Source organism: Hippopotamus amphibius, chromosome 3, assembly GCF_030028045.1.
Source record: "Hippopotamus amphibius kiboko isolate mHipAmp2 chromosome 3, mHipAmp2.hap2, whole genome shotgun sequence".
Taxonomy (NCBI): Eukaryota; Metazoa; Chordata; class Mammalia; order Artiodactyla; family Hippopotamidae; genus Hippopotamus; species Hippopotamus amphibius.
In genome coordinates, this window is record NC_080188.1 from 149,636,328 (window position 1) to 149,649,645 (window position 13,318).

The 13,318-nt window shown below is 37.4% G+C and overlaps 1 protein-coding gene across 13 annotated transcripts in view; it reads right to left on the reverse strand.

The window, feature by feature from the left end:
• SDCCAG8 (SHH signaling and ciliogenesis regulator SDCCAG8) overlaps window positions 1-13,318 on the reverse strand; it is a 250,152-nt gene that overhangs the window by 189,560 nt on the left and 47,274 nt on the right. For all 13 annotated transcript variants that reach the window (XR_009052717.1, XR_009052716.1, XR_009052718.1 and 10 more), the window contains one exon: window positions 5,918-6,056. Coding sequence is in view for 7 of the 13 variants with exons in the window: in XM_057728148.1 (XP_057584131.1) it covers window positions 5,918-6,056 (139 nt within the window). In the remaining 6 variants the exon portion in view is untranslated. The remainder of the gene's footprint in view (window positions 1-5,917; window positions 6,057-13,318) is intronic.

Here is a 13,318-nt window from a genome sequence, read left to right on the forward strand (position 1 = left end):
TCAGATGATAAGAAACTGAGGCTTTAAGACATTAAGTAACTTGCCCAAGAGCACAGACCTAGAAAGCAGCAGAATAGGAATTTCATCCAAAGTAGTTCCACAACTGAATTCATACATGGTGTTATAATTTTCTCATGTTATAGATTTATTTTCTTATAAAATTCGCAGGTGTTTTCATTGCCACTATAAAAATATATATATAGTCTATCTTCCTTATCTGCAGGTTCTGTATTCACGGTTTCTGCATCCAAGGTTTCAGCCAATCACAGATTTATGTCCTGGAACCAATCCTCCATGGATAAAGAGGGAGGACTGGATATGATATGATATGGTATGATATGATATGATATGATATGATATTAAAGTAATGTAACATCATTGCTTCTACTTATTTAGTGTGCAATACGCAAACAGAACACTAGATGGCAACAAATGCTAAGGAATTATAAGAACAAAGTAACCATTTCATAACTCAGTAATAAAGTAGTTGGTTTTAAAATTGAAATATGTATGCTGTTTCACTTTTTACTCTCAGAAAGCAAAATTCCTAATGTATTTTAACATACCTTACAGATAAAAACTACCAGACTTCCACTGCATTTTGTAAACTGCTTAGAAATCAATCCTTGCATTATTACTCAGTGAAAAATAGATTCACAATACACAACAGCCTTTCTAGTTCTTAACCATTAAAATTTTAAAAGCACTAATCACAAAAATTCATACTAATATTTAAAGCTAATAATTAATTTTACTTCAACAAACATTTATTGTACAATTAATATTTAAATGGCCATGTCAAGGATACAATGATAGATTTCACAGACCTGGTTTTTAAGGTCTTTTGGTGGAGAGAGCTATGTAAACAGCCACAAAAATTATACACAGCTCACTAGGAATACATAGAAGGAAGAGATTAATTCAAACAAGAAGGGGCTGGGGAAAACTTTTGGGAAGACAGCCACTTGAGTTGACCCTCATAGAATGAACAGATATTTCACAGGTAAATACAGTGCAGAAAAGTACCGTAGGAGCAAATTCATGAAAATAGTCAATTGTAGGTCATGTTATAGAAACAGCACAGGTTATACAAAAACAAAACATGTAGTGAAAGATAAGGCTAGAAAAGTTAGAGTGGGACCATACTGTGAAAGCTCTGGAAGGTTATGTTTATTCTACTGCAAGAGGAGAGCTGCCTGAACAGGGAGATTTACAATTTAGGAAGACTTTGGCAGCAATGTGAAAGATATACTGGAATTGAGAGTCATGAGGGAGACCAGTTAGAAGGCTATTGCAATAGGCCACATAGGTTGCATAAGAGTATGTGAAGACTTGAACCGGGCAGGGGTATAGGAATGGAAGTTGAGGGCATAACTTAGTAAGGGTCTCTGAAGAGATGAGAGTTTGGTCACTGATTGGATGTTGAGAGTGAGGAGTGGGGAGAAGCCAAGATATTTCAAAGGATCCAAGCCAGGGCTGTTGGTAAAATAATAATACCATTATCTGAAAAAAGATAATATAGAAAATTGTACAGTAAGGAGGCGAGAATTAACGACTTGGTGGTGTGGAGTTTCAGTTGTTAATGGCATATCATCCATATAAAGAGGTCTAATATCAGCAAGAAATGTAGGTCTGGGGCACAGGGGAGCTGTTAGAGCTAAAGGCACAATGTGCAGGTGTTCAAGTGAGGGGAAGACCCAAAGTCCTGGAAATTAGGGAAACATAGATGGAAGGGTAGGAACTGGCCGAGGAATGTCTGCATTCTAGGCTTGTGGGAAACAAGTTAAAAGACATGTAGAAGAGTAGACAAGAGGAATGCAAAGAGGACCCACAGAGTGAAATATCAGATTAATCAAGGGGAAAAGGTGATATGTTATGCTAGTACAGTTAATGGCTTCCTGGAGTTGAGTCAAATGAGGGCCGAGATGAAGTCACTGGATTTAGTAATCAGGAAGTGACTGGTTGACCATAAAGTGACCAATTCAGTAGCATGAAATTAGACTACAATTTGTTAAAAGCCTCACTGCAATGTATTCAGAAGTGAATGGAAAGATACAAAGGTAAAAACAATGGAGAAGGAATGATGGAAGATACAAGAAAGATGTGATAACAAATGGCTCAGGGTCCCTGAAACCCTAGAAGAAGGAGATAGCAAGAACTTAGAGAGATTCATCTTGGGAAGTAAGAGGACCACATAAGCAAGAAAAAAATGAGAAGACACATTTGAGGGATGAGAAGATATTGAAGAGGCTCTTGTCAGTTGGTCATGATCTCAGTAAAGTAGGTCAGCTGTTGAGAGGGAGGTGCTAAGAGCGGAGTTGGGAAAGTGAAGAAGGTGGAATTCCTCTAGTCTAAAGTATCTGTGGTAGTCAACTGCAAAGAAAAGAACTGCTGAACAGTACTGATACACTGAAGGTGACCAGTATTACTCTCCTGCAGAATTCATTCTGTGGTTTTCTTAAATGGCTTTCCTCAGCAACACTTGATAGGCTGAAAACAGGAGAATAAACATATATGTTTTAGCTTCACTTTCACTGGGCACTGGTAAAGTAGGTAAATTAGAAAGGTTAGAATAAAAGAATTCTAGAGTGTTAGTGAGAGCACATTGCAATTCCCTTAGCGGATATTTACTGAGTACCTGTTATGTACCAAACACTAAGTAAGATACTAAGGATTTAAGAGTGACAAGATAGATAAGTTACTTCCTGTCAGAGAGTTTAAAGTTTAATGAAAGACAAAGACAAACAATAATAACACATGTTGATAAATGCTGTAATGAGGAGGAGTTCTCAACTGGCGGCAGTTTTGCCCCCTGCCCCCCCACCCCCGCCCTGGGTCTTTTGGCAATGTCTGGAGATATTTTTGGTTATCAGAACTTGGAGGATAGGGATGTGCTACTGGCATCTAGCGGGTAGAGGCCAGGGATGTTGATAAATATCCTGTACATGGAAGACAACCTCTAAAACAAAGAATTATGTAGCCCAAAATGTCAATCATGCCAAGGTTGAGAAACCCTGCTCTAAAAGCACATAGGAGGTACATCAAATCTAGACATGGGAGATCAGAGATTTTCTACAGAGACTGACATGAAGGATGAAGAAATATCCAAGCAATGGTGTGGAGAAGAATTTGCATGGCATGTATTTAGAGGCCCATAGGCTAGAAAAAGCATGGCATAAACAGAGGGATCAACAGCCATCACCATCACCACTACCACCACTACTGATCGAAGAAATATTTTGTGCAGGAGTTTCTGTAAGATAACATATAAATTTTATAATGTAGTCCTCATTAAAAATCCTAAGAGTCAGATATTATTTCCATTTTACAGATGAAAAAAAACCTAGGCACAGAGAATTAAATAACTTGCCCAAGGTCACACAGCTGGTGAATGGTGGAGCTGCGAGTTGAATCTAGCTCTGGCTAACTCTAGTAAGACCATGCCCAACCTCTAAATTCTGCTGCCTTTCCAAGCTGACAGGGGCTCAGTCTCTCGGAGGAGATTAATAAGTGACATTAAAGGATTGAAAGGAAGCACATTAGGACAGACCTCATAAGCATGTGAAGTAGTTTGGAGATTACCCTGAAGGCAGTGGGAAATCACTGAAGGATTTTAAATCAGAGAGCCACATGATCGAATCTACATTGAAGAAAGATCACTTCTAGCTGCAGTGTAGGGAATGGTGTGAAGGAGAAGAGACAAGGAGGTCATAATTCATGAATCCAGAGATTATGGTATCCTCAACAAGAAAGGTGACAGTGAGGGAAGAATTCAAGCAAACTTCAGGGATTAAAACTCATATTTAGTGATTGGTTGGAAGCCAGGAGTAAAGGAGAGGATGACATCCAGGTTCCCAGTCGGGGGATGATAGTGGACAAAAGTGCCATTCAGTGAGCAGAGGACACAGCTGTTTTGAAGAAGTGAATATAGTGAGTTTAGTTTGAGGTTGTAAAACTTACATCTAAATGGAAAGGGAAGAGGATGAGCCTGGAGATAACAGATAAAATGAGATATGAGAGGAGGCAGAAGAACTAGAGACAGTTATGAGGACATGGAGTAGATTTAACTGAGAAAGGGAGGAAGAGAAAAGGCTCCGGTTAGAGAGATCAGTTTTAGAGTTTGAGATCGCATGGATACTTCAGTTCACGTGGGAGTTACAGCAGAACAGAGAAAATGTTAAGAGTTAAGGAAGGCAAAGTGTGTAGGGACTAAGATGTTACATATGTTAACAGCATGGATGGTGAAACCTTTCAGAATGATGAAAAGAGATAAAGTGGAGGGTGCTATAGTCTGAATGTCTGTGCCTCTCCAAAATTCATATGTTGAAACCCAACCCCCAATGTGATGGAATTAGATGGTGGGCCCTATGGGAAGTGATTAGGTCATGAATGTGGAGCCTTTGTGAACAGGATTAGTGCCCTTCTAAAATAGACTCCAAAGGGTTCCCTTGCCCCTTCTACCATGTGAAGACAAGGTAAAAGATAGCTGTTTATGAACCAGAAAGTGAGCTCTCATCAAACACCGAATCTGCTGGTGCCTTGATCTTGGACTTCCAGAACTGTGAGAAATAAATGCCTGTTGTGTAAAGTATTTTTGTTACAGCAGCCTGAAAGGACATAGACAAGGGTGAAAAGAGTCAGAGGCTAAAGCTCTTAAAAAGTATCAAAGATCTTACAACTATTTTATAAACCCAAGTAATAAAATGGATGATTTTTTTTAAAAGTGTCAAATAATGTCTTCTAGATTGAGAGTTTATATTCATTAAAATTTAGGGAGAGGAGAATCAACGATGATTTCAAAGAGAAGTGATAACCTAACTGCAAAGAGGAATTAAGAGTAGGTGCCAAAACAAAGGCCTGGAAGTGGTAGTCAGTGATATGAATGCTGACTCCTCCGTCACAGCCACATGAGGTGAAAGAACAGCAAAGGGTTTCACTGGAGGTTTTGAGGATCGTAATATCAGCAAAGGACAGGTAGAGTTCCGTACAAATGAAGAAATAAGAGTGTTTGAGGTAACAATAAAGTATACTAAGGCATTTGGTCAGAATGAATATAAGTTCCAAAAGGCACAGGCGCATTATGAGGGTCAAATGGTCTAGGAAGAGTTAAAGATGAACTGGATAGAGATAAATGAATAAGTCAATGACTGAGGAGAAGATTAATACAAAGTTGATTACCCCAATAGTTTAATAAAATAGTGATGCTACTATATGGCTTAGACCAATGCCATCTAAAGCATTTTTTTGTGATGATGGAAATGTTCTATATCTGCACTGACCAATACAGTAATCACTAGCTACATGTGGCTAGTAAGTGAAGTGTGGCTAGTGTGCCTAGGGAAAATACATAGCAATTTTAAGGGTTTAAGGTGTGGCCCCCAAACACAGCAATGAATCAACAGTACCTACATACTGTTCAAAGTGTTAACTAGTACTGTCATCATCATTAAAGGTGTTTGACTTAAGCACACAATGGATATAGACTCATAGCTAAAGATGCTATTAAATACACATATATTATTATTGTGGCACATGTGGATGTTCTCAAAATTCCCCAGGCATAGAGTAAAAACATCATACATGAACATACACAAAAGGGTGACTATGGGTGTTAATAGTTTCAGTTAGCATTAAAAACTATCAACAAATAAAAAGATTAAGCATATAAGTCTCTCCAAGTACTGTATCACATTGTAATACTATTCTTTCAATAGTGATATACCAAGAGAATTTGCAGGGGAATAAGAATCCTCCAAATAGCAAGTTTGTTTAGTTTAGAAAGTCAGCATTAACAACTGGTAATTCACTTTGTGTGTTTGGAAAAAAGAGTTTAGTTATGGAGAATAACCAAACAAATACGCTGAATAGAAAAAAAGGCAATTATGGCATGCCTTTATTTTAATCTTTTTGTACTTGCCTTGGTTTTTTCAAAATTGGCTTCCTCAGTCATTTGCACAGCTTGTTTCACCTGCTCATAAGCACTTGCTTCTCTTTGCTGCACCTCTGTCAAGCTGCTCCTCACGTAACCTAGTGCAGACATTAAGTCATCTCTTTCTCTGTCAGCACAAAAAGAACATTGAAAACAAGAAATGATCAAATGATCGTGTATTCATAAGTCAGGAAGAAAAAAGCATTAATATGTATTAGAAGAAGAGCTAGGGCAGGCCAGCTCAGCACATATTCAAGCAAACCCCAGAGAAAGACCCTCTGTCCTCACTTGGTGAGGGGCAGGCAGAGCAGCCAGAAAAGCCGGCAGCATTCACGGCAGAACCGCATTGGCGTGGAATAATAACCTATTGTGGAGAGGACTGGCACACTGAGGGGAAGCCCAGAAAGGAGGAAATTAGTTTAAAAATTAAAAGAGTCGGGGGCAGAAAAGGAGAAAAAAGTAATAGGGTAGGGAAGGTGAGGATTGCACCTCAAAGTAGAAGAGACTACTGAGATTCTGTTTACACTGCTGACTCTGCTCTCTACTAGAACAAACATACGTCCTTTCCTTTTCATCTTTCTTCACCATCCTCTTTTTCACCCCTCTCTATGAATTGAAAACTTTCACCTACTTATGAACACATTTCTTCTTTCAATGGGTAGTACTGTTGAGTCACTCAAATACCCTGGTTACACATATAATGCTTATTGTTTTACAAAATTTTATCTCACTGGGTTTGATCATTGCCTCGTTCCACACCCTCCTTAGCAATTTTCGGAAGTACCCTAAGCTAAACTATTTCTTGGTGATAGAATTGAACTGAATGCCAAAATGCTTTGATATGCAAAATAATAAGGATCCAATCTCATGGATTAAATAAATCCCATATAAAAGATTCCAGGATATCTGGAACTTATCCACTGGGTGAAAATGACCAGTAGACCTCCCAAAAAGTGAGGGGAGAAACTTTCTATAAACACAAAGCCAAAAAAAAAGTAAGCTGGACTGTTATTTATGCTATTCCATCCTTTGTTAAGGAGCTCAAGTTTTACACTGTGGTTTCAAATTCAGTTGAAGTAACTGCTGCAGTTTCCTTTTCATTGCCAAGTTCTGGACTACTGGTAAACAGCCAACTGTGTAAACCATTAACAAAGAGCAAACTTTAAGGAGTCCTAACTTAAAAGATTATAATCTCTGAGTTTTAATTGCTTCAAAATTAACCAATGACTGGATTAAAAAAATCTCTTAAATTATAAAATAACTTAAACTATTTGTGGTATTTGGAAAGCAGCCATATTTTAAGAAATATGTAATACCGAACAAAGTTACATTACCAGCAGTTTCATAAAAGCTCTTTTTGGTAAAAAAAAAAAGAAATAACTTGCTGTAAGTATCATAAAATTTGTGAGAGCATGGTGATCTCCATTTTAGAGTTTTCTGATTTATTTACTTTCATGAGAAAAATAATTTTTTTGTTCTAAAGGAAATGAAAAAAGGAGTTAATTATTTCGATCAAATATAATCAAACACAATAATTATGTGAAAAAGTGGAAGACTCAAAGCAAGATTATTCTAGTTGAGTAAAAAATAAGTAAAATGTCAGCAAAATCAAATTCATATTTATATGCATTTCAGAAAAAGCTCTAGGACATCCCTAGAGGTGCAGTGGTTAAGAATCCACGTGCTGATGCAGGGGACATGGGTTCGATCCCTGGTCTGGAAAGATCCCACGTGCTGCAGAGCAACTAAGCCCGTGTGCCACAACTACTGAAGTTCACATGCCTAGAGCTCCTGCTCTGCAACAAGAGAAGCCACCGCAATGAGAAGCCTGTGCACCACAACAAAGAGCAGCCCCTGCTTATCACAACTAGAGAAAGACCGCATGCAGCAACAAAGACCCAACACAGCCAATAAATAAATAAATGAAAAGAAAAAGCCCTAACATAAAAGGGAACTAGCTTCTCTGAGAATCTACAATCCAACTGGAACCTATGGTTCTAAGTAGAAAATAAAAATTCACTCTTCAAGGAGAACAAGTCAACAGGGGCATCATATAGTTACCTTTCTTAAAGTTCTAAGACCTACAAAAAAACCAAAAAGTCACTAGTCAATGATACTCTTATCTGTTCCTAACACCATGCCATCATCAAACCTGAGGTTCCAAATAAAAAGAATTAACAAAAAAGCTCAGAAGTTATCTTAACAGACAGACCACAAAAGAAACAATATTTAACAAATTTGCTTCTTATAGCAGACTTACATTTAATATATTTAATCTCTTTTCAGCATATCCTCTTGCTAAGAGGCATCTGCCGCACTGTAGATACTCAATGAAATAAATGACAAAAGAACAAATGAATGAATGAATCCAAGACTCTACTACAGGAGGGCATCAAAGAGGTAAAACAAAACTCCCTTCCAGTTCTAATATTTTATAATCTAAAATTTTTTTTTTTTTGGCCACACAAATGTGGGATCTTAGTTCCCTGACCAGGGACCGAACCTGCGCCCCTGCAGTGGAAGTGCAGAGTGTTAACCACCAGACTGCCAGGGAAGTCCCCTATGATCTAAATTTAAAATGCCACTAGATTATTTAGAATTGGAAACAAAAGTTTAATTGCTCTGGATCAAAAAATTTTCGGAATATCAACTCACCAACTTCAGACTACTGAATCACAGAAAATCATCAGATAAACTCCAAAATACTGATGTCTTAAGGTTGTCATTCAACAATGAGATCATAAAAGGATTATACTAAAAATCTGTGCAACCACTGGACTGACGCACTCCAATTTTCTGTAAAAGAAATATAATACATACTTCAAGGTGGCCCTCAGACCATCGGGGAAACTCAGGGGAGATGCCTAAATTACACATGTACTTACAGGTACAGGTAGCGATTTTGGCAATTTAGGATTATCTACTCAGTCATTGCATTTTTGTTTTTTTTCTACTCAGCCAGACCATATATCAAATAGCAAGCACTCAAAAAAACCCAGCTCTGAGCATGTTAGCCCTGTCCTCAACACAAGGCCTTGCTTCCTGTCCCATTTCTATGTTCATCTGGCTGACACCTTCTTGATACTGCTGCCATATTTCAGCCTCATTAACTGTCCTTCAGAAACAGTCAATTCTGGTCACCCAGGATAACTACTCAGTCAACTTGTAGTTCTGCTCCAGAGCTCCCAGTCCACAGGGCCAGCCCAAAGCCAGGCCTGAGTGAGCCTCTCACAATGGGAAATTGTACAAATTTACATGATATATCAATGTGAGAGTGAGAGGGCAGTTCTCCAAATTATCATCTTCCAAGGCAAAAGTTCTTCTAAGCGCTTGAAAATACAATGGGAATATTCTGATGAATGTGATCAACGAGTTTTTCAAACAAAGCAAGCAATACAGCATTAACCCTGTAACATTGCCGTCATGATCAAGATGAAAGAGCAGCTGAGGCAGAAGATGAGGTAAGAACCATGGGTGTCATTTCTGGGATGAACTAATGAGCATGTAGTATTTAAGGAACCTAGTACAGCAATCAGAGCAAAAAGGGTTGAGAAAGTCCCTGAATAATCTTGGTCAATGTTTAAAATAAGGAAAACAGAGTTGGTCTGATATATACTTAAGCTTCATCTTAAAATATGGAGTGCCTAAGAAATGCCTTTAATTCCTAAGTTATTCCACAGTTGTTAGCAGTTTTAAGCTTTATTAAGCATCATTAATATTATCACTGTTTTTAAAAAGAAAGTCTAGAAGGGTGACTACAATGCTTTCTTGTTCATTTCTGGGAAGTTCCTACCATAGTCTTTCAAAGCCAGCTATACAGAAGATTGCCAATCACCCACTCCCAAATCACAAGCTGGACTGAGGTCCCACGATAGTTACAGTAGTAATCATTTCTCCTTCCTGAAAAGTACACTGAAGCTCCTTCAAGGCATTAAGAGCTACAGAAAGGAATTTAATATAAAGCAGTTTCATCCTGATTCCCATTTGAAAGTATTTTGATCATTAAGAAAGAAAGAGAGGTTATTATTGCTCTTACCTACTTTATGACATAATGAGGTCTGAGTGAAAGGCAGAAATTAAAAAATACTATAAGGACTTCAAACCAACTTTTAAAACATGTCCAATGTACTCAACAATTGTTAAGTATTCTCTCCAAAAAGTCCCAAGGGTCCTAACAAAACACCACAATCATATGAGCAATCTAGTCTCCAAGTTGTACCTGATCCTCTCCTTTACAGCTGCCCAATGTTGTATCATATAGTCAATATACTATGTGCTAAAAAACCAACAAAGTAGCTTAAAACTGGTGTCACAATACTACATTTTCAATAGAGATCAGGAAACTCTTTTGATTTACCATATTTGGGGTATAACTTTAAAAAATTCCACATTACAGTCATGCAGGAAATACTATGATACAGTTGTTTGAGGGTTCAGGCTTCTAATTATGCTTAAAACTAGAAATCCAAACCTAAAAAGTTTTGGTCACTCTTCAAAGTCAGCATAACACTCAATATTCAGCTGTATTAGTAAACTAAATGAAACTGAACACCAGCTTAGGCCATGGGAATCATATAGACAAAGATTTTCATTGACAATAAAAGCAGAAACCTTCCACAGTATACTGTTATTAAAGCAGAACATGAGCCAATGACATGCTGACCAAGCAGAAAACCAAACTGAGAAGGCTGACATTTATTTTAAGAGGCTAAGAGCTGAAATTTAGTATAGAGACAAAGGAGTATATGACTGATCAAGAATCTAATTTCTAAATGACTGCCAGACTTGGAATCAATGTAAACATTGTAGCTTCCTTTTAAAATATTCTTCTCATGACCTAAAAGGAGAATGTGAAATGCAATATAACAGGGGGAAAAAACCTGTTTTTTATTTGTTGATTGGTTTTACCAGACTACTTAATTTATCTTAGACTATCCTCTTTATCTGCATGACTTTGAATATGCTTTTTCTGTCTAAAATTAATTTTCATTACTTTCTCCTTATAAATTAATTACCAATAATTAATTACCAATAAATTAATTAATACCTCTAGTAGGTTAGAGACCTATTTAACACATACTTTCAATTTCAAAGCCTTCTACTTCTCCTGTGGTAATCTCTGTTAAATATTGTGTGATTATTCTTTCGCATTTTTTTCTATGCGTATCTATGAACCTGGAGAAAATATATAGTAAGGTTGTGAATGGACATCTAAAAGAATACAAATAGTTTCATACCAGGTATGTCTTTCTTATCTTGTTTTATTTTTTTCCTTCAACAACATGTTTTGGAGCTTAGTCCCACATTAGTAAAAATAGATCTACTTTATTATTTTTGGGGGGCTGTGCATAAAATTTCATAGTTTATCTAAACTGTTGTTTAGTTATTCTTCTTTGAAGGATATTTAGGTTCACATCTGAAAAAAACCTCTTGTTTTCTTCTATATTCAGTTTCTGTACTAACAAAACTTCTGATACCACATGTGCAGGTTTTCCACACATAGCCATTCTCAGTGGATACTAACTCAATTCTGACACAAACTGCCTGAAGTTGGCACAGACCCCACAGGTTAAGGCTCAGTCCCACAAGACTGTCCTCCACTTTAGGTGCCAATTATAGGTGCCAGGTATCTTGTATCTATGACCAACAGGTCATATATCATGGGTTTCCATGACCCCTTCTAGGATTAAATAATTTGTTAGAACAGTTCATGGAACTCAGGAAAGTGTTTTCCTTACTATTTCCCATTTAGTATAAAAGATCCAACTCATGAACAGATAAACAGAAGAGATGCCTAGGGCAAGGTATGTGGGAAGGGGTGTGAAGCTTCCATGCCCTGTGTCGGAGTGCCAGCCTCTAGCAACCTCAATGTGTTGACCAATCCAGAATCTCCCTAAACTTCATTGTTTAGGGTTTTTATAGAGGTTCCATAGGCATGATTGATTAAATCATTGGCTCTTGGTGACTGGACCCCATCTCCAGCCCCTCCCCTTCCAAAGGTTGGGGAGAAGAGACTGAAAATTCCAATCTTCTAATCACATGGATGGTTTCTATGGCAACCAGCACTCCCATCCTTAGAGGGTTTCCAAAAGTCATCTACTAACATAAACTCAGGAGTGGCTGAAATGGGCTTCTTAAGAATAACAACCTACTTCAGAAGCAGGGGACAAAACTCAAATATCAGTACAAAATATGTAATTATTGCTTTTAACATGTAGAAAATACAGGGGTTTTAGGAGCTCTATGCAAGGAAGAGGAGATGAAGACCAAAACATGTATTTCTTATTAAATCACAATATGACAACACCATTACAAATAATGCTGCAAAAAGCATTCCCATTATGCACATATATACATTCTCGAGGGTAGATTTTGAAATGTGTACTACATAATTTAAGTATTAATGAATAGTGCTATATTACCCTTCAAAGTAGTATCAATTTATAGTTCCACCAGCAGTGGAACATTTATTCATGGCCTCATCAGTTCTTGAGGCCACTAGTCTTTTTTTAAATGTTCACCAATTTGATAGTTGGCATTTTTAAAATAGTATTTCCTTGAATAGTAACAGAATGAATACTACCTTTTAAAATAAGATAAAACTTGTGAAGAAGAACTAGGTGAAGTGGAAATAAGCAGTCTCTAACAAAGAGTAATGATCATAAACATGCACAATGAATTTGGGAGGAAAGCAGATGAACACAGGAAGATGTTTAACAAAAAGTGAGAAAATACAAAAAAAATCAAACAGAGCTGAAGAGCATATAACTGAAATTAAAAAATACACTAGAAGGAATCAATAGTATGTTGGATAGTATACAGGAAAAGTCAGCAAACTGGAAGACTGAGTAGTGTAAATCATCCAAGCTGAAGACAAAACAGAAGAAAGAATTCAAAATGAGGATAGATTAAGAGGCCCCTGGAACAAGATCAGGTGTACTAACATTCACATTACAGGGGTTCCAGAAAAAGAAGAGAAAGAGAAAGGGGCAGGGAACATATTCAAAGATATAATAGCTGAAAACTTCCCTAGCCTGGGAAAGGAAACAGACATACAGGCCCAGGAAGCATAGAGAGTCCTAAAGAGGATCAACCCAAAGGGGACCCCACCAAGACACACTGTAATTAAAATGACAAAAATTAAAGATAAAGAGAGAATATTAAAAGCATCAAGGGAAAAGCAACAGTTACATATAAGGGACTGAGCTGATTTTTCAGCAGAAACTCTGCAGGACAGAAGGAAGTGGCATGATATACCCAAAGTGATGAAAGGAAAAATCCTCCAATCAAGAATACTCTACCCAGCCAGGCTATCATTCAGATTTGAAGGAGAGATCAAAAGTTTTACAGACAAGCAAAAGCTAAAAGAGTTCAGCACCACAAAACCAG